This window comes from Ochotona princeps, chromosome 1, assembly GCF_030435755.1.
Source record: "Ochotona princeps isolate mOchPri1 chromosome 1, mOchPri1.hap1, whole genome shotgun sequence".
Classification (NCBI taxonomy): Eukaryota; Metazoa; Chordata; class Mammalia; order Lagomorpha; family Ochotonidae; genus Ochotona; species Ochotona princeps.
The window spans coordinates 21,206,495-21,229,299 of NC_080832.1; the positions used below are offsets into that span (position 1 = coordinate 21,206,495).

Consider the following 22,805-nt stretch of genomic DNA (forward strand, 5'->3'; position numbering starts at 1 on the left):
GGAAATGGATCTAATTAGATATATAGGGTCAAAGCTTTGCATAGTTATATTTTGTCTCATGGGAACCCAGAACTTACTGCTTACTGCTATAGGAGACAAACGTCTGGGAGCTATTTTGCTTCAAGTTACTGCTAGTTCTAGAAATCGCTTGCCAAAAGTGACAGTGGGCAGAACTGAGTTCTGCACAACAACATGCACATAAACCCTCCCATACTATACACCAGATAATGTACTTTGAGCCTTCACCATGCTCTCAGACTCCTCAAGACACCGAGAAGGCTCATTTTAGGAGGATGGAGAGGCTGTAATGTTGCTGATAAATGAATTTTCCCTGTACTTGAAATGTCTGTTGCCTGAACTGGGTCATCTGCCATGAGAGTTGTCAATCTGGCCAGGAGCACAGTCTTAAGGCTTCTCCTACACGTTTATCAGCTTCAGTTGGCAATTTAAACCAATCAGGCAGGTGGGCAAAGAGATGATAAAGTGGAAATTCAATGTCAGAGAAATGGATGGCAGGGGAATTGTAAACAATTTATATGGTTACTACTGAGCTAAGTATATGAGGGGTGTGTGTGTGTGTGCATGTGTGCATGTGTGTGTGTGTGTGTTTCCCTATGCATTTAGAACTCACTCAAAGGTTCCCTTATTACGCAATCTATCTTGAGAATATTTTTTTCTGATATTTTTATGGATCTGATGTCAGAAGAAAATGTGTTTTGATTAACCCTTAGAAGAACATAGACAAGGAAGTGCTCTTTATTTTCTTTAAGATCATTTCTAATTCTTCTCCCTCTATTGCTTCTCGCCCTTTTGGCTAAGATCAAGTGATTCTTCTCCCTCTAGACAGTGAAGGTATGAGTAATTAGATGGATAGTAGGCAGCTAGGGTCTCTGGTCCCTGGTTAAGCTATCTTGAAAATGTTAATTGTGCTTCTCCCTGGTAAAATTATCCTTTAAAATGTAAAAACAGGCTTTCCCCTATTTCCATACCCTTCCTGAAGCATGTTCTCTCTCTGGGGAGGGAAAAAAGTGACAGAATCAACATATCAATCCCCATCTTTTAGAGCTAGGAGACTTGGCCCACACTGATCTCATCCTGAGTCGCTGTCAAACAAATGGTGCTATAGTTTTCAGCTTATCAGGATGGGAGAAGGAAGCCAAAAGGCTCACCCTTTTATTTCTGGGTGAGATGGTAGATATTACTGCCCAGCGCAAATAAGCTTTTTTTCTTCTTTCCTTATCTTATTTAGCCTTTGAAGTAACTTCTTTGAGACGGTGCATAAAAGACACAATTTCCATCATTTCCTTGGGTCTTTCCTCCTTTGGAGCCCTCTCCATTCACTAAGAAAGGAGCCCTCTTTCTTTCCTTCCTAAATAAGTCTAGCTTTGCAAACTAGAATTTGCATGAAAACTCATGTGAAACCAGAAACGAGGTTGCTGCCATGTTTCGCACTGAATTCCCTACAACAAAGGGAAGGGATTAGGGAGGCAGACTTTAAAAAAGTTAACTAAAAACTACATAACTGCTTTTAAAACTTCCTAGTAGAGATTAAAGAGGCTTATATTAAGTATATATATAGATACTGTAAGTGAACTACAGAGAAGCAAAATTAGGAGTATCTCTCTGAGAGATATTTAAGTTGAGGCCTAAAACATGAGTGTGACTTGGAGAGGTGGGGCTGGATGGTGGCACAGAGAAGATGAGAGCTTTGAGGTTGGAAGAGGTTGTTGATTTTGACACAGGGACAGTTATGGCTTCTGAAGCAGGCAGTGTAGCACACAGGTTATGCTGCCAATAAGAGACCCATATCCCATCTGCTTGGGGTCAAGTCACAACTCCATTTCAGATCCAGCTTCCAGTTACTAAGCATCATAAGAGGCAGTAGGTAATGGCTCAAGGACTTGGGTTCCTGCCACCCACATGAGCTTCGGTCTAGCCTAGTTCCTGATGATGTAGGCATCTGGGGAGTGATCCAGTGGACAGAAGCTCTCTCTCTTTCACTCTGTCTTTCAAATAAATAAAATAAATAAATAGACCTTAACAGCCTGCTGAAATATTGATTGGGAAAAGGATTACAAAGTATTCGCATAAATCCAGTAAAACTGGTGATATCAGCAAACATTTTGCCAAAGTACTGAATGTTTAAGCCACACTGGCGCTAATTAACAAAAACAAAATAGTACTTCAAAATTTTTGTGGAAAACATGGAACTAAGCTGATTTTGGTGCAAGGTATTTTTGAACTTTTGACATAGTGCTTTTCTTTTAAAAACATATTTATTTATCTATTTATTTGAAAAAGGGAGGGGGGGAAGAGAGAATCTTACAACTCCCAAAATGTCTCCAATAGCCAAGGTTGGACTAGATCCAGTCAACAGCCAGAAACAGCTTTTGGGTCTCTGACACAGCTGGCAGGAGCACAAGTACTTAAACCATCTTTTTTGTCTCCCAGATGCATTAACAAGAACTTGGCTCAAAAGAGGAGGAGCCAAATAGGTCAACATGGTGCCTTGCTAGGCTAATCTGCTGTGGTATCACTATCCCATAAGGGCACTAGTTCATGTCCTGGCTACTCCTGATCCTCTCCAAGCTTAAGGCCTGGGAAAGCAGTAGAGGACAGCCCAAGTCCTTGGGAGACACAAAAGAAGCTCCTGGCTACCAGCTTGTGCCAGCCCAGTGCTGGCTATGGCAGTCATTTGGGGAGCAAACCAGTGGAAGATTTCTCTTTCACTGTCTTTCCCTCCTTCTATAATTCTGATGTACAAGTAAAATAAATAAATGTTCTTGATAAAAGGAAAAGAGGAGGAGCCAAGGCTTTCTGTGAGGTACTCCACAATGGAATGTGTGTGTCCCGAGTGACAGCTTAACAGCTGTGACACAATGCGATCTTCTTCCCTTTTTAGCTTTTCCGTAGTATAAATGTTCATGTATTCTGAAAAAAGATTTAGCACCAAAAGTTAATTTAATAGTCCAAGAACATTTTATAGTACTCCTGTGCTAACCTGGCAGTCCCTATGCCGTTCTAGAGATTATTCAACATACTTTACATATACTATTAGTATTTTAGGGAATGGTATCTTGACTGTAGTAGGCTATGTCTCTGCCTAGAGCGACAGCCTCCCATGTGGGCTCTGGTTCATGTCCTGACTGCTCTACCTCCAATTCAGCTCCCTGCTTATGATCTGGGAAAGCAGTGAAGAATGGTTCAAGTCCTGGGGCTCCTGTACTACATGGGAGACCCTGAAAAAGTTCTTGGTGTCTGGATTTGGACTGCCTTAGCTCCAGCCATTGCAATTATTTGAGGTGTTAACCAATGGATGGAAGCTCTATTTGTCTCTCCCTTTCTATGTAACTCTGCCTTTCAAATAAAATTCTTTTTTTTTATTAGGGTAAAAAGTTTTTTTTTAAAGATTTATTCATTTTTATTACAGCCAGATATACACAGAAGAGGAGAGACAGAGAGGAAGATCTTCCGTCCCATGATTCACTCCCCAAGTGAGCCGCAACGGGCTGATGCGCGCCGATCTGATGCCAGGAACCAGGAACCTCTTCCGGGTCTCCCACGCGGGTGCAGTGTCCCAATGCATTGGGCCGTCCTCAACTGCTTTCCCAGGCCACAAGCAGGGAGCTGGATGGGAAGTGGAGCTGCCGGGATTAGAACCGGCGCCCATATGGGATCCCGGGGCTTTCAAGGTGAGGACTTTAGCCGCTAGGGCCCTTATTAGGGTAAAAAGTTACAAGGGCTGAAGGGAATATTGAGGAGAAGCTCCACCCAGTCTCTCACCCACCCCAGGTCCCGGATGTAGGGCACGCTCTGGGATCCTTGCTCAAGTGGTCCCAGTAGTCCACCAGTTATGCATTGCTGCCAATCTTGCCACTCCAGACATGATGAGACTGTTGAATAATCCACTGATTGGCATAGTCCATCATAGAGTCTGCCTTTGTCCAGTGTTTCGCTGCCAACGTATAGCTGTGGTGGTTGACTGTCCTGTTCTATCTTCTGTCTTTTCTTGGTTAAGGTTCTAAGTCCGCTATTTCGGTTGAGGGGGATCCCCAAAGAAACTTTGAGGTGTTCCCAGACCAGAATCCTATATGTACTAGCAAGTACAGGACCTGGCACAGTCCGTCTCCCTGCCCAGCTGGTAGTTGCAATTGTAGGGTTGGTCCCGTCTTGAGCCTCTACTTCCACTGGGACCAATGGGTGCCACAGTCCATCCTGGTTCCACTCATCACACACTCGGCCATCACACCAACCAGTGGGAGTTGCAGCCTAGTGAGGGCGACCCCCAACAACCCCCACCAGGCCCGCCCCTGCCCTGATCAAATAAAATTCTGCCTTTAAAAAAGTCAAATCAGTATTTTGGGGCTGGTGCAGTGACTCAACAGGCTAACCCTCCACCCTGTGTTATTAACACCCCATTTGGGTGCTGGCTTGTATTCTGGATGCTCCAGTTTCAACCTAGTTCTCTGCTTGTGGCTTGGGAAAGCAGCAGAGGATGGCCCAAGTCTACAGGACCCTGAACCCACGTGGGAGACCCAGAAGAGGATCCTGGCTCCCGGCTTCAGCTCTGCTCAACTCCAGCTGTTGTGGCCATTAGGACAGTGAACCAGAGGATGAAAGACCTTCCCTCTTTCTCTCTCTCCTTCTCCCTGTACACTTGTGTTGCATATACAAATAAATAAACTTTTAAGAAAATCAATATTTAAATGACCAGTATAATAATATGAAGTAGGTACTACTTTTATCTCATTGTACTGATGAGGAAACTGGGGCACATGGAGGTTACAGGACTTGCACAAAGTCACATGGCATTAGCAGAACTCAGGCTTGGTTAGTGTTTCTTACAAACCCATTCTCTGGCTCACAATACAACCTTGGCTCTTCAAGGTATAAATGGCAGTAGAGACACAGTATGGAGGTGGTCCTGGGAAGAGCAATTTTGGTAAAGTGGTGGCAGCAAGGGTTACAGGATATTCAGTATCTAGGGGTAAGACCTGCTGAGAATGAGGTGCAGGTCAATGTATGGGGTCTCAGAAGAGCCAGGGGTGTTGGACCAGAGCCTAGCTCATGGGATGTTGGCGCAACTCTGTTCCTATTGTCATCAGAGGCCAGGTGAAGGTGGATACAGAAAGTAAGTATTTAGGGAGACTCAAAGAAGATTCTCTTTAAAGGTTTTGATTTTCTCTAGGAATGGAAGGCCAGACCACCTGCTGAGCAGACTGGGAAAGTTGAGGAGGCATAGGGGAGTGGGGAGAGATGGCTAGAGGGAGGCAGGGCAAACTGGCCAGGAGCATCAGAGCCATGAGCAATGTCCATGTGATGATGCCTGCTGGAAAGGAAACGGATGTGAGGGTCGGGGTGGGGAAAGGTTGGGCCCACTGTAGGGCAGCTCAGAAGGACGAGAAAGATCAGGACTGCACAAATATAAGCGGGGAAGGGGAGCACAGTTAGCAGCTCATGAAGACTTGCAGTTCTTATACTGCCAGGATGTTTAAGAACCAGCTGCTACAGTGAAGGGAGAAAGAATGCTGAGAACTAAACACCATGGATTGAGGCAGAGGCCACACATGAGCAGCTGCTCTCCAGGACAGACCTAAGAAATGTGTTTAACCCTCACCGGAGTGGATACTCTAAGGGGTCAAAGACAGAACATGCCATCAGTTGTCATATTCTCGATTGTCATGCTCTTCTCATTTGTCCTTCTTAGACAATGAGAAAACAAAAAGCAAGCAGGTTGGGATAATGTGAAGAAAATGACATTCTCAATTCCCAAGGGAGAAGAAGGGTTCCAGAAATAACTTAATATATGAACCATAAGAAAACGTCAGAAAACTCCAGAGTGATTAGGCCACAAGGAGACATGGTCCCCATCAAGTGCACCAACGTTCTTGAAGAGGATAAAAAGAAAGTAAAGTATGGTGGGGAAGAGAGAGATCTTAGTTTGAAGAGAAATGAAGCAGGAACATGTTACTTCAAAGATCTGGGTTTGTACCCCCAGAGTAAACCAAAAGGTGAGTGCAGAAACACACGTGAAAGGGCTGAGTTTGGCCTCCTGAGTGACTGTGTATTCTTAGTGTGCAAACAATGGCTACTGTCTTGCATTTCAATTATGGGTATTGTATATCCATTTTTTTTCTGGTTCTCACAGTAATCCTGCCTGAATACTACCTTCATTCAGATGAAGTCCATAAAGATGACATGATCTGATCAGGTAGGTTGCCATGAAATATTACTATAACCTTTCTGGCTTAAAACAGCATCCATGTATCTTAAAGTCCTGCATGTTTGAAGTTCAGCAGATCTCATAAGGCTAAAACTAAGATACCAGCATGGATGCCTTCCTGTCTGGAGCCTTCCTAGGTGTTACCAATGAGACTGCATTAAGATGAAGGGCTTTAAGAGGTGATGAAGCCACGAGTTTCCCCCTTTGTGAAAGGCATTAAGTACTCTTATGTAAGAGTTTAATGGAGGAAGTTCACCACCTCTGCCCCACCACGTCTGGACGGACAGCTCTCATTTTTGGTGAGCTGCAGTATTCAAGGTGCCATCACATATGCAAGGACAGTGCCCTTACCACCCAGCAAACCTGCTGGCATCTTGATCTTGGACTTCACAACATGCAGGACACGAGAAACAAAATTTCATTCTGCATAAATTATCCAGATTCAGGTATCCTGTGATAGCAGTACAAATGGACTAAGACACTTGTCTCGCATTTCCAGAGGTGGTCCATGTTCCTTGGTTCACTGTTTCTTTTCTCTGTCCTCAAATCCAGCTATGGTGGCTGTTTGAGTCCTTCTTCACATTGTTTTCTCCAGCCATAGCTTCCTGTTCCTAAGAGTGCAGATTCTCATTTTCTGTGTAATCAGATTTGAGTCCAGCTCAATAGCACAGACAGATCATTCCCATGGCGACTTCCATGACTTAATCACACCAACAAGGTCCCTTTTGCATCAGACCATGTAGGACAGCACAGTAACAGGGACTATGTTATTCCTATCTTTGGGAGATGATTGGCAGGCCTCTCACACCAAGGTTAACATTTATTAAAGAGAGTAAGTCTGAAGTTTAACTTAGATTTGGTCAAGAAATCCGCAGAAACTACCTCTGACCTCAATGCTGTAGCCACAGCGATCCTTTTAAAATGTCTTATACCATATTAATCCTCTGTGCACCCTTCCAGTGACTTCCAATGTCACTCTGAAAGGCTTCCAAGACTATCTCATGTCTCTCCTAGACTTTTTATTCTTCTCAGGTTCCAACACACTAGCCTTCTATTTCCTCACTCTCACCTGCTGAAGTAGAAGGGTGAGGATGTGGACTGGCCCTGGCATATCTCCTCACAGTTCAGGGGTCTGGGAGAGGAAATGGAAAAGCAATGAATGTCTTCCGACTTCACTGTTCAAGAGGTTGCTCATATTTCTCTGCTCAACTAACCTGAACTTTTCACTGACCACTGCTGGGAAGCTGAAATTCAGATGCTCCTTTTGCATAGGGTATATATGTGTGAGGCAGACACCTCTGAAGGCCTTCTTCAGTGCACAGTTTCCTGGAAGAAGCATCTGTCTGTTCACTTTGACTGCTTCATTACCCTGGCTCTGCTCACAACACATACCCCACCACTTACTGCTGCGACACCTTAAACCCAGAACTTTAGAGTGTGCTGCCAAGAGAGCACAATGCCATATCTTCTGTGTCTAACCAAATTTGTAAGAAACTCATGCATTGCTGAAATATACAACGATTGGGAACTGCAAACAGCTCCGCACCTGTGTCTTCCTCCACCCTGCCACATCCTGTGGGGCTCTTTTCCTTGATCGGGTAAGGAGACAAGAAAGGTTGGTAAGTCTACTTCCCAAATGAGCTTCCAACTTCAATCCCAGTGCCTACCAGGAATTCTCTTGGAACCCATCACATTTCCTTCACCAGTGGCTCTCACAGACCTAAAACTCAAGACAAGGCTGTCTCCATTTTCTGCAGTCACTCTAGGGAAGGAGGGTAGAAAATGGGCATACCAGAGAAAAGGGGCGGCTTTAGGGATGGACAATGGAGCAGAGTTTTCTGGCTGCCACCTGAAAGGTATCTCCCTTTGGGACATGGGGCACTTATTTCCTTACCCTTTCAGCTTGGTCAGTTCACCAAGGCCATAAAAGCAGGAACATTTCCATACACTATCACAGATGGAAAAGACAACTGGGCAGGAAATTATAGTGGAGCCAAAGTTCAAGTTGAACAAAGGGAAATGTTTCATTTGGTCTATTACTATCTGCATGTGAGCCATATTTGTTTAATTGGTAGAGAAGCATCTGATTATAATGGGCAGACTCCAATGCAGTTCAGAATTTCATTTTCTTAGTAGGAAGGGTTATGATCATATGCAAGGATTTTACTCATGCCTGGCTAAAATCTCTCCCTATGCTTATCAATATGATTACACTATTCTTGACAATTTTTTTCTCCATGATCAAAGATACTGCATGTAAAAAGGGAGCAGGAAGTGCAAAAGAATTTCTGTCAAGAAAACAAAAAAACATCTATAATTTCATAGGCAAGATAGTCAAGTTTGGTGGCGGACAGAATTCTGATGTGAGACTCTTCAGGTCTACATCAATAAAGAAAAACCTTACTTTGCTTTTGCTGTATTTTCTGAGTTGGAAAGTTATATAATGAACACATATGTTGTATGAAATGTACAGAATGGATTGATCTAAAATAACTGGGGTCCTGAGACAGCAGAAATCTCAATTTTGCTTTAAAGGTCATAGAAGCAACAATAAACATCCATACAGATAAAGAACCTCCTTGGATCACAGTCTCCACTTCTCTAATGCCTACTTGCTGCAAAACAAGGCTTACACTGAGTGCTCAGCAGGTATAAGGCATGGGTACTGGGGATCTCAGAAGGATACTGATTAAATGAGAATCTACCATGGGTGTGAGGGACATCTATGGGCTGGAAGAAGGATCCTCAGGACCGCAGAGAACCACCGCTGATTCCCAAGGAACCATAGGGGTTACTAAGGCTCAGAATGCTTTCCTGTTCCTGTGTTCTGTAGACTGGAAAGCAAACCAGCCAGCCAGCCAGCAGCAGCCACACTGCAGCACCACAAGGAGGCAAGCATCCCAGGTGTTGGGGGCAGGGAGAGGCAGCCAGGGAACAAACACAGCCCCAGGAGGCCTGTACCAGATGTAGTAAAGGTGTCTTTCATGGCCAAGTAGAAGGTGACAATCGTCAGGGTCCCACAATCTGGACAGGCTTTGTTTTTGTTTCCTGTAGTTTTATCCTAAAGTAACAATTACAAGTGCTATTTTCATCTTCACTAGAATTGCTTCTGATTTTTAAATGAAGAGCGCATAAAGGAGTGGAAAGGAAAGAAAAGGACATATGATGTCATAATTAGACTTCTCAATCCTTCAAAAAGAAAACAACATTCACTCTTACTGGCCTCTGTGGAAGAGCTTGGCGGAATGCATCAGAGCAGAGACAGAAACAGTTGCTGTGAGCCAGGCATTTTCTGAGGGCTTCACCACAATAACTGAACCCTGACAACTGCCCTGTGAGGTACATATCATCCTCCTCCCTGCTTCATATCCCAATAGCTAATGCCCAGAAGGCTAAGTGGAACAGCTGGAATTCCAACCCGGGATGTAGGCGGTACTACTAGATTAGGCTGCTTCTGATGCATTTCTTCAAAACCAAAAAAAAAGGGGGCTCACATGATAGGTAAATCCACTGGATTACTCTTCACAGGGAGAAGTTAACAGTGTATACAGTCTGAGCCACAGGCCTGGTTTTGTCCTGGAGTTCTGGTAACAGCCAATAGCCTATTCTGGGAAAGTCATAGGTCTGGTTTTCTTCTCTGTGAAATGGGCAAGATAATGCCTGTTTCCAAGGCTTGTTTCAGGGAGAATGAATAACACTTGATAAGCATTTGGCACAGTGTATATCTTACACAAATGGTACCCATGCTTTCCGATAATCACCGCAACCTCCATGAGGCTCTCCGTGTCATAGCCAGCATCAGACTGCATGCACCCTCTTGTTCATTGTTTAAATCTCATCATTAGGGGGGCAGAGCACTATAGAGTTATAGTGATGGTAGGGTGTTATTCAGGAAAGGAGGTAAGAGCTTCCCACAAATGGATAAGGTGATGTTTGCATCCTAAATATTTGGGCAAGTGGAGAAAGAAACATGGTGAGGAGGTGGGGGCAGTCTGGGATGGCCTTTGGGTTTGATCTTGTAGGGGACAGGTTTGGGATTGAAAAGTGAAGCTGTGGAAGATGGGAGCTCAAAAGGCACCAACCACTGAGGCAAAATACAGGTGTCCCTTGCTTCTTCCACTCTCTCTGTATGAAGATGGGAAGAGAGGAGATCCCAGTGGGAAAGAGACCTGTGAGACTGAACAGAGTCAGAGCCGAGGAGCCAGGGAGCCTGGCCAGTAACCCAGAGGCACAGATTCACCAGCTCTACCGCACCCAGTAGTGTAAACGAGAACTACCTACTTTATGACTAGTATGTGAGGGGAGGCACACTCTCACGTCTTGGCATGAGAGTCTGGAATGTCCCTTTACAGCACTGGTATGCAATCAAACCTTTCTCATGCCCGGAGCCTTTCACTGCTGTTACTGGTATGTTGGCCCTGAGAGGGTCTGGAAGGGAGCAGAAGCCAGTACCTTCCTGGTAACAATGAAAATCCTGGTATTTATATAATGTGACATGCCATGTGGGGCACTGTTTAGCTCTTGGCAAAGCTATGAATATTTAGGGCAGAACACCAGAGGAATAGGAAAGCTTTCTCTGGATGAATCTGAGGGAATTCACTGGTTATTGCAAATACATGTCCAAACAAGTACTGGTCTGCTTAGGCAGTATGCAGAGCTGGCAAGCCTCACTTGGCATGATGAGTGTGAGTCATGCTTCACTTTAATGAGGGATCCTGGGGGTCTATAATGAGGGCGATGTGGTATTTCCCAATGTGTCTCTTCAGAATGTAGACTGATTATAACCACAGTGGAACAAAGGCCGTCGGAAAGCATGCCGCTCCTGTAACCTCAGGGGCTCTACAAGATGCAGCTAATTTACTGGTATAGATTTGAATGCACAAAAATGCACTCTGAGTCCCAGAGTGAAGAGCTTCCCTTTCTCAGAGGTAAACAAACGTGAGAGTGAAGTAATGAGGTTTTGCTTTGGGTGGGGCTCTGGTAGAGGGGTTGGCAGTTTGGACCATGTTTTCACACATCAAAGTATCCCAGGAATAATTACATGGCTTCCCTATTTAACACCTCTGAAAGATAACAGTCATTTAAATCTCAAGTGCAATTGAATAAAGTACATTCATTCATTTTGAAGATACAACTATGGTTATATTTTCCCAGCGAATCTTCATCATTTTGTTTTTTCTAAGCTGTTAAGACGCTGTTTTGAATGGGACAAAAAGTCTCCCCAAATCCTGGTGATGCTCTTCCACTAGCTGATGGGGCAAGAGACATGGTAACATCATACCATGCTTGTGTTGGTGTCCACTGTCTGAACATCCACGTGGATCCAGACACAGCACGCGACTTCCTGGCAGCCTAATCCCCTTCTGCTCTGAGCTGAGGCTTTACGTGATCTTTTAGACAAGCAATTTGACATCCAGTGCTGGCGTTCATTTTATTTCTCCAGGTTTCCTAGAGCAGAATGCTCCATGATGACTGAGCTTCCCACAGTTCTCTGGGCTTTCAGTGGGGGTCAAGTACAGTTGTGGGGAGTTTGACAGAACGCCATTCAGTCCTTCAGCCTTCAAGGGTGGGAAGGGTGACCCGTGTACTGAGGACAAAAATCCCAAAAAGTAGACACGTTCGTAGAAAGTTCCTTTGCGTGTGTTAATATATCAAGGAAGACTTAGAATTGTAAAGAGAAATAAGAAATTGTCAATGTTAGCATGATAAGAACCAAAACGAGTGTGAACTGAACTTGCCAGGCAAAAAGTCTTGTATCAGATAAATTTGGCACTTCACATTTGGCTCTTAACTGTGTCCAACAGGCCAAACAGAGATGTTCCTGCAGTTTATTTACCCCAATACTTGGGAAATAAAACAGATAAACATTCTAAATATGATAGATAATTCTGAAATAGGCTTTCAACAGGCCCATTTTGCTGCTTCCTTTTAAGTCCAAACCAGAGCTCGAATAGGTCATTTCTTCTGTTCTCACTTGTGTTTGCTGCAACTCCCCCAATCCCAACAAAAGGAATAACAACAACAACAAATCCTAAGGAGAAGAAAAAAATAAAGGCCTTAAGCAATAAAACTGGCATCCAAGAAAAACACTTAGTTTGAAAAAGAGTTGAAAAATGTAGCCTTGGAAGAACTACTGCTTACATGGGATTGTTCAACAAATTCCTGTTGTGTGAGGTTTGGCATACGCTTTCTAAAAATATAAGCATCTGGGGGCAAACAAGACAAAGCCCAGGTCTGGGACCAAATCAGGCACGCAGTGTGAATCTGTTAGTGATTATATCCATAATGAAATATGTGCCCAAATTTAGCAGTGCAAAATCTAATACAATACGAAAGCCCCAGCAGGCAGGGTCCTTACCATAATATATAGCCAACAGAGAAGGTACATATGGCTGCAAGTCCGCTGCGCCTGCTGGGATACTGATGGTGCGATGTCCTCATCTCGATTAATATAAAGGGCAAAACCGTAGTGTGCTGAAAAAGAACAGAGATGAGGTGACACAGATTCTTATCATTGCCTCTCTAAAGTTTTTTTTTTTTTTTCTTTTCCAGCAGGAGAATGAACGGTGTAGAGTCCCAGGAAAGAGTCACAGCAGAAGGCAGTAGGTAGCTTGCCAAGGAGGTGGAACGGATGTACCACATGTAGTGCAGCAACTGTGGCCTTTTATATTCTTCTTGTGTATCTTAAGTTTTGAAATTTTATTTGACATGTGTGATAGGCAACTTCAACAGAGAGCAATATCTAGAGAAAAATGGAACATGAGATAGAAATAAGCTAGTAATAATATTTTGGTATCTGTTCTCTTTTTTTTCTTCATGTTCCTTATATTTGGTCATAGTTAGAATCACATGGTACAAGTAATTTTGTTAAAGTTCTTTTATCATAATAATGTAGAAAGAGAAATATTGATATTCCACTTTGAAAATTCTTCCAGAACATCAGTTGCCGGAAACTTCATTATATAGAGATACCAAAACTTATTTAGCCAGTTCCTATTCATGTGAATTAAACAATAAGAGGTTTTTAGTTTTTTATTTACTGGAAATGTCAGGGTCAACACCTTTTATAGAACTCTTTGAATGTTAAATTATTTGGTTAGAATCAAAGGCTTTGCAGATTTCAACACTGTTGATATGTATGAAGAAATTTCAAAAAAATCATTTAAAATGCAATTAGCATGTATTTTACAACAAGACTATTTAACACCATGCATATATATTTTCAACAGTATCCATTGTCTTTTAAGTTTTTAAAGAAGCCTTGCGCTACCAAATTAAGTGATAGCAGCAGTGGGTCCAAGTTAGCTTCCAGAAAGCATCTGCCAGCTTGTACCAGTAGGGCATGGATTTCCATGGGATGTTTGAAGTAGAATTACAGAAGCTGAGCAGAATATTCCCTTTGTCTACCTGAACTCATATCCATGGGCCAGGATGGAGATAAAATTTCTACAATCCATAAGGATACAAGGCAGGAAAATCAAGTATTCAAACACCTCAAAGACACAAATATTCTTGTTATTGAAATCTGGTGGGTACATAATGGGGCAAAATAAGCTTCTCTGATGAAACTGGATCAGTACACAACTTTACCTTCCAACTCTGCAGATTTTCCCAACAGTGCAAAGATGGTAGGGCTGAAAGCAGAATCGTTGGCAGAACCGAGCTGAACTGAGCACCCCTATAACCATGGAGGAATCCTTGTCCTGCTCTTGCTGCAGTTTTTGACTAAGATTTCAAACTCCAGTATATATTTTAGCAAAAGGAAACTAGGTTGATAGAAAAAAAGTTAAGTTGAGGATATCAAGGTGAAAATCTCTGGCTGATTTATTGGCTATAATAAATATTCACATACAAAAAAATAAAGTCATGATTTTGTAAGAAATTTAATCCAATGATGTTTTTTTGCCTCAACATTATCTTCTAGTAACTTTTCTAACTGCCAGTAGTAATTAGAGTTTAGCCTTCCAAGAATGTCAGATGAATGATTCCACAGTTGGGGAGCTTTATATTTGTCTTTTTATCTCCTCTATTATTGTTGTTGTTGTTTTTAAAACAGTGTAATTAACCTTGAAGGGAACCATGCAACAATGTACGTGTGTGCTGATACACAAACAGTATGCATTTTAAAGATCTACTGGTATTAACTAGTTACCTCAGATAACATTGGTCTGGAGTTTCAGCATCAGTTTGAGATGCCAACAAATTTTAAAATGTTGTATTCTTGTAAGATACAAAGACATAGCTAGCAATAAGGCTATCTATCAGATTCTACATAGAAGAAAATGCTTGCAAATCAATCCTCTACACTGAAGATGATGTTGACAATGATGGCCTCCATGAGTTATAAATCATAATGATGCTACTTTGGATCCAATATGAAGAAATGTCTAAACGCTATTCATTCTTTACTCCAAAGAGAATGAGAGCATACATTTCTTTTTTTCTTTATAAAGATTTATTTTTTAAAAACTTTTACTGGAAAGTCAGACATACATAGAGGAGGAGAGACAGAGACAAAGAGCTTCTGCCCACTGATTTACTCCCCAAGTAGCTGCAATGGCTGGAGCCTTGCCAATCTGAAGCCAGCAGCATGGAGCCTCTTCTCATCTCCAATGTGGATGCAGGGTCCCAACGCTTTGGGACATCCTTGACTGCCCTTCCAGGCCACAAGCAGGGGGCTGGATGGAGAGTGGGGCTGCCGGGATAGAAACCGGCACCCATATGGGATCCCAGAACATTCAAGGTGAGGACTTTAGCTGCTAGGCTACTGTGCCGGGCCCAAACATTTTTTTTTTTTCTAAAAATTCACAAGGGTTCAAATCATCAATCTGCTTGTGGCCTGGGAAGGCAGTCAGGGATGACCCTAGGCCTTAGGACCTTGTACCCATGTGGGAGACCCGGAGCAGGCTCCTGCTCCTGGCTTGAAAAACTTGTTAAAAATTATGCTTATTGATAGCTGATGTTAAGAAAAGTAGCTGATGTGCAAAGTAGTTACTGTAACTACAACGGCTACCTGACAAATAACTGAAGTTTTATCACCTGAGGAGTGGTAAAAAGATATGAATGATCCCACTGAACACCTAAGCAACTTGCAGCACCTAAGATACAACTTAGAACTGGCAATATCAAGAAGGACAAAAAATTTCAGAACTACAGGGAAAGGAAATCCAGTTCCAATCCATTCCCAGGAAATGCTGCTTCAATAACCTAAGAATCAGGAGAAAAATGTTCAACTCCATTTAAGACCAAGAGTTACAGTTAAGAATGGTAACATTATGCTTGTTCACTATAGTGTTTGTACCACTTAGAAAGAAGCTTGGCACATTGGGAGACACTTAACAGATATTTGCTGAGATAATCTAGTGTTTAAAACAGCATCCTAAGTGGGTGTTAACTCTGGTCAGTCTGTAGAAAAGGCAAAAAGATTCAGAAATGTTAATTACCTTGCCCAGTATCACAGAGCTACTAAATGTGAACATGAGATTCAAAATAAACCCTGCCTGCTTCCAAATCCCATGCTCTTTCTGGGTATTAGAATTATACTTTTACAAGCTATTGGAGTTCAATAATCTTTGTGTCAACAGATGTACAGGGCACATGCTGAAGTTCACTTACCCCATCTCCCAACAGACTGGAATTTTTATTAGTACAATCTCAGACAGGAAATCTTTACCTTTTGGCAAAAAAAAAAAAATGAACTTTTCTGTGTTCTTTCCTGTGGCATATCATCTCAATAATAATAAACAATAAAACAGTCAGGTTCTTTTAGTGGTGTGATTGCTATAGAAGACTCAAGAATGATCTGTCTTCTCAAAAACAAATAGCATTTAAAACTTAATGTATTCTCAGGTAGATACGGCTCCATTTTGGATCCAGAAAGATGAAGTTCGGTTATGAGTGGGACATGAATGATTGCATCACTCTGCTCTCTGCAGAATAGATACAAACACAGCTGTCTGCAGAACAATTATCCAACAACTGAGTTACTGCTACTTGACTCACTCTTAAGTGCTGAGCAAGATGACAAACTGATGACACAAGAAGAGAAACCTGTGCTTGATCATGCAAACTCTGTCCAATAAAGTGCTGGTCTAAGGTACAAGCAGTTCAATAAAAGGTACAAACAGTTATCCTAGCTCAAGCTCTATTCTCCATTGCTGTATAGTTTTATGAGGTACTGGATCTGGAAGAATATATTCAGAAAAATGGGGGCTCAAAGCTATGCAGAGATGTTACATCTTTGCGCTTCTCTTATTACATCTTTGTGCAATGAAGCATAGTAAGTCCAACCATGAGCTGGCCAGCTGCCCATGGCCAAGGTCTACCTCCCAGGGCATCCATGCAGTGGGGGTCACTGCCACAATTGTGCTCAGACTTGAGTTCAGGCCTGTGCTAGAGGAGAGACACCTGATCTGATCATGACGTGAAGACCCTGCAGAAGAGTCTCAGAGGAAGAAAGCAGTGCGGGCTGATATGAGGGATCTGGCTCATGGCCATGTCCTCCATACGCTGATATTCTAGGGAGGTTCCTGAACATGTGTGAAGCTTAGTATTATTCTTTTTGAGCATAAGGGGTTGGATTAGGTTAGTGCTCAAGTATCTGTCAAAAAGAATGAATGCAATCGATTTTGTGATGAGACAAACTTGGTCAGATGGATCAACCTGCTAGGTATAGTGCCAGAGCTATGACACTTCGGGGCTCAAAAGCATGCTTTAACTTATTTTAAAATCAAAAGAACAAAAGAATGCTTGCAGTTGAGTATATAACCAATACTTTCATAAACAAGTGTATATATGCACACACACACACATACACACTAAAGGAGCAAGAAACTTACAACTACAAAACGCCTAGAGGAGACAGAAGTTTAAATGGGATCCTGTCACACACTAAGTAAAAGCTCATTTTCTTACTCAACTCACATTTTTTCTTAAACGTATTTAAGGGGAAACCTTGTATAAACTCTCCTAAATGGAACATCACTTGTCACCAAGAGACGATCATCATGAAAACAAACATTGCTCTAAAATTCACCAATTTTCACTGCTCACTAGGTATGCTCACCTGTTGAAGGCTCAGTTTCCATGGCCTGCTCCCTGTGTTAGGCACGAATAGTTGTAGGAATTAGAGGGGCATGAGAGACACACTGGCGCAACGTGAGGACTCCCTTAACTGGAACCAGAAGGACTGAGGAGAACTAAGAGAGACCATTACAGTATGGGTTTCAACATTACTTAATCGTTTCATGTCAGTTTCCTGCGCCACATGCATTATGTTAGGAACAGAGTTACACAGCCTACCCAATGGAATGCATTACCTATGTGCTGTAATTGTTCCTCTATTTACCACATTATGTGATTTATGAATGGACACTGTTGCCAGAAAAAATGGGACAGCTGATGAGTGGGAAGTTTAGGTATCAATGGAGGAGTATAATTATATTAACAATATTAAAGATAGCTTTACATTATAAACAAGAACGATCTATGTTTGCCGTAGGGAAAAACTTTGCAGTATATGTGATGGAAATTAATGGCCTGTAAACTAGAGGGAAGTTTTAGAATAACCTCTACTGTGGATTAATAGAATAAAAGCTATCCCGTTTAATGGTATAAACAGAGGCAAGTGTTAAAGACGGGTGAGGGAATCTCCCAAGATTATGCTGTATTATCAGAACGAAGAGCTGTAATCAGAGAGTATAAAAATAGTAAGCATCATTTGAAGATTACTTTAATCATAATTTTCTCCTTATTTCTAAAATTTTCTTTTCATTGAGAGTAATAGTGCTGTTGCACACAAACACCAGGTAAAAATGATCTCTCCCTTGAAAACACAACCAGCACCTGTAATAAGGGCTGGTAACCCCGTCTCTCACCTTTTTTGGCATCTCTAGGGGCTTAGGGAGGCTTCTGAGAGAGTGTATACACTACAACATGAAAATATGAACTTCTTCATATTTTCACTTTGCAAACATCTGATGATGGAAGGGTAGCCAACTGCATGTATATGTGATATGAACACACACACCCATGTGGTGTACAGGTGCTTTGTTGTGGTACATGGGCTGCAGGGAGGTCTAGAGGTGGACTGAACATGGCTTGAGAATGGGGTGTAGGGAAGTGCCTGAATCCCATCAAGCTGTTTTGGTCTACCATAAACAAAAAAGACATGGAGAACTACAGAATACAGAAACTACAGAAATACAAAATACATGGAAAAGTGTAGAAGACAGAAAGCTGGTCACTCCAGACTGTAACTTGAATATTTTATTCGTCTTTCTTCTCTTTTCTTCTCAGCCACCCATGCAATAAAAGAGATTGAAAAGAGACATTTTAAAACTGATATAAAACAAGCAAGAATTTTCAGATTTGAAAATAAAGCTCATTGCATTGACAAATGGGATCTAAACTGAAAAAAAAAAAATGGTGATAGAAGAACTGAGAAAAATCACAAAACACTGGTTGGCCCTAACCTTTGACAGAGCTCTGAAATTCCCATTAGGTGAATATAGAAAAACAGCAGCATTCGTGCGTGGCATGTACAGAATTGGATGGCTCTTCTCTTGGAAAGACAATAAATTCAGTTAGTGGGAGATGGGTCTCTCCTCTCACAGGGAGATGACAATGGTACCCCAGCTTGGACAAAAAAAAAATGGATGCAGTCTCTGATATAAGTGGATTTTTTTTCCTCTGAAAACATGACCAAATGTTCTGTCCCAAAGCTGACATTCTTAATTGTCCAGCTCAAACTTGGCCACTCTTTCTCTCATTCCTTGCCTGGAAGAGATATTGTAGCACTGTGAATGAAGAGGAACTGCCAGGCTCAGCCACAAGTGTTTGTATTTCTTCTCAAGTCAAACAGAAATTCTTTTGGTCAGGAGTCTCCCTCTCTTAAGTTTAGTAGTATCTGCAAATATGACATGGATCCTTTCCATAACCTGTCAGGGTTTTTGACTATGCCTTTATAGTGTGGTGCACCTGTTACATTAGGTTGAATGGCTCTGGCACTGGACCAAACTCCAGTACAAAATGAGGGTCAACCCCAGAGTGGAGTAGGCGGACAGGAGGAGGCTCGTATCCCAACCCTGAAGATTCCCAGCTCCTCACCAAGGACTATCAGTACAAGCACCGAGGACTACATCTCAACTGCCAAGGAGACCACGGGGAAATGGAGTGCCTTCGGAGGCCAGGAACTCTGAGGTCACCCACCCCCATCTGGATCTACCACATGGGATGGAAGAAGCCCAAATCCTGCCTTGCAGGATCCAAGGTCATTGGAATAACAACCAGGAGCACTGAGCGGTCCGCAGAAACAGAAGAACAGTAAACTTCCTTCGGGACTATGGAGAGGAGCTTTCTCTGGTCCTTGCCTGGTTCTGACTTTGGGTCCCCACCCTCTCTTGTAATGACCATCAGGATCGCTCCAGAAACCCCTCAAAACAAACAAAAAAACTGGAATAGATAGAGAACAACAACGAAAGCTTAGAATCAGACAGGAAATGGTCAGCGTGGATGTACTTAAAAGGCACTGGGTGGGACACAAAGATTAGTTACTCCTCACTGGGGTATTGAAGATCTCTCTGCACACCCCTCCTAAAACTGTTCACCTAAACTGTTGACATATGTCTTGTTAGAGTTACAGAGTTAGACTACCCAAAAAACAGCCAGGTTCAGCAAAATCATGCTTCAATACTATGAACTGCTAAATACTAAAATTAAAATAGACATGAGACAGCTGAATAGTAATCTATAGCCATTTTAAGGTGTATAGAACCCAGTTGTATATAAACTAATAATTGAAATGTCAATGTAGAAGTCACAAGATGTGGTTCAGAACTTGCATTTCTTTCTTTTTGTTTTCTCTTTTAACATATTGGTTACTCAATACCATGTCAACTAATTCCAAAACGTTATAAATTGCTATTGATGTAATGTCGGGGCTTTTAATTGATCGGGATGATACTCTGCCAGCTCTACCTTCAGAGCAGAGATGATCTCCCCAAGAAATCGTTGAACTTATCTGCACAATAAGATGCTAGACTTTATGCTTGGTAGATGCTTGCAATGAGGGAATCTCAACTGAACTTGAACTGTGGTAATGCAACAAGATGGAGGAATCCACCATGGGGGGTTAGGGGAGGGGTGTGGGGGAATCCAGGTGCCTATAAAACTGTGTCACATAATGCAATGTAATCAATAATAAATAAATAAATAAATAAATAGGAAAAAACTTTAAAAAAAGAAAAAAATGAGGGTCAAAAGCATAGGTTCACATGGAACCAATATGTCTGATGTCGGTATATTCCAGGCACTTCCAAAACTCTTTTTAAACTAAGCACTAACAGTCACAATTCTAACAGTCTTACAACTCTTACGATATGGTTTTAATAATTAGGCAAAATAAACAAAACAGAGCTGCACATTAAACAAAGCCATGCATATCCCTGCAATTAAGAGCAAACTCTATGTCATACAGACAATTACACTGACAGTGACAGTTTACTGGGCTGCTATTTTTGCAGTTAAAACACATTTTCAACATGTATTTAAAACAGTAAATATCTCTTGTTGATTCTTCTTAATGGTAGCATCTATGAGGTGCTAATGCACTGAGGCTTATCAGTAGTCTCTGGTTTGGTATGTATTTTCTCGTTCATTTTTACTTCAGCAGCCTGTGAAGTACCAATTAATTATTTGTTGGTGTTGTTTTGTGAATGGGATGCCAGAAATGACTCATATTGTACCATAAAGTGTAATAGTGCTTTTTGTAAAAACAAAGTGATTTATGTTCATGTTATTTGAAAGGCACACACAAAGAGAGAGGGAGAGAGAGAGGAGAGAGAGGAGAGACCTTTCATATGCTAGTCCTTCTCTCAAGTGTCCACCAGAGTCAGGACTGTGCCAGACTGAAGCCAGAAGCCCAGAATTCAATCTGGGTCTCCCATGTGGGTGGCTGGAACCCAGGACCCTGTCACCTGCTGCCTCCGAGGTTGTACACTGGCAGGAAGCTGGATCTGAAGCTAAGGGACTCAAATCCTTGCACTGTATTATAGGATGCAGGTGTCTCAAATGGCATCTTAGCTGCCGTGCCAACAGTCCAGTTTTATAATAGTGACTTTAAAATGATGTACCATTCATCTTTCCATGAATATTTCACAATGAGTATGTGCAGTCTTCAAAAACTTGTGGAAAAGGAGTATCATGAAAATCTTGAATAAATTTAAAGTTTTTGCACCTATCTTTTAATACTTTTCCACTGAGATTTGTGCAGTATCCTTATATTTCAAGCTTTCACAAACTAACACTTCCAATTACTTTCAGAAAGGGAATTATAATATGACGTATGGATTTACAATGCTGTAAAGACTAGAGTGATCTACCCTGGCAGACTGGATCCAACCGAGACTTCGGGAGCAGGCTTTGACGCACTGGCACCTTCTTTTTGTGCCTTTTCTTAAGGATTTATTTATTATTTGAAACACACACACAAGCAGAGAGGGAGTGAGGAAGGGAGGGAGAGAGAGAGAGAGAGAGCAAGATACAATATGAGAGAGGCAGCTATCTCATTTGCTGGTTCACTCCCCAGTGACTAGTATGCCTGGGGATGAGCCAAAACAAGTCCAAGACACAGGTACTCCATCAATATCTGTAGACGGCAGGGACCCAGGGCCTTGGGCTATCATCTGCTTCTCTCTCTCAGGCACATTTTCTTTTTTTTTTTTTTATTATTTAACTTCATTAATTACATTGTATTATGTGACACAGTTACATAGATACTTGGGTTCTCCCACCCCTCCCCAAACCCTCCCACCATGGTGGATTCCTCCACCTTGTTGCATAACCACAGCTCAAGTTCAGTTGAGATTCCCCCATTGCAAGCGTATACCAAACATAGAGTCCAGTATCTTATTGTCCAGTCTCTCAGGCACATTTTCAAGGGGCTGAATCAGGAATGGAGCAGCTGGGATTTGAACTGGAGCTCTTACATGAGATGCTGCAATTCCAGGCAGCAGTTAGCCTGGAGAACTGTTAACGCCAGCTCCTCGATTCCATGTCTGATTCCAGCTTCCTGTTAGTGTGCAGACTGGGAGGTGAGGGTGGGGTGGTGGGGCAGGGTGGGGTGGGTGGGCCGCAGGCAATGGTCTGAGTATTTGGGTTCCAGGTACCCATGTGGGAGAACTAGACTGAGTTCCTGAGTCCAAGCTTTGATCTGGATCAGCCCTGACTGTGGTGCATATTTGGAGAAGGAACTAGTAGATGGAAGCTTCCCTTATTTTTCTATGCCTCTTTTTCAATAAAATGGAAACAAAGTAACCAAATGAAAATGCACCCTACAGCAGAGTTGGCTGTGGCTGTGGTTTAAGTGTGGCTAGGGGTTGAAAAGAAGAAAAGATCGGAAAGAGTTCATCTACTAGGCAGAGAAGTAAAAGTGTGTGCAGATATGGTGCGGTCCAGAAACAGTGCAGTCTACTGCATGGGAAAAAATGAAATGCTGAGTTTGAATGGCTGAGGTCAGTGTAGGCCAAATCATTGGTGTCGGTGTGTTGGAGGGGTAGCTTTTACGTGGACATTATTCTATAGG

At 42.2% G+C, this 22,805-nt stretch overlaps 1 protein-coding gene across 2 annotated transcripts in view; it reads right to left on the reverse strand.

Annotated features, from left to right (window-relative positions):
- The window catches only part of AIG1 (androgen induced 1), a 254,463-nt gene that overhangs the window by 39,087 nt on the left and 192,571 nt on the right, over positions 1-22,805 (reverse strand). For both annotated transcript variants that reach the window (XM_004587283.4, XM_058669096.1), the window contains exon 4: positions 12,582-12,697. In XM_004587283.4, the coding sequence (XP_004587340.2) occupies positions 12,582-12,697 (116 nt within the window). The remainder of the gene's footprint in view (positions 1-12,581; positions 12,698-22,805) is intronic.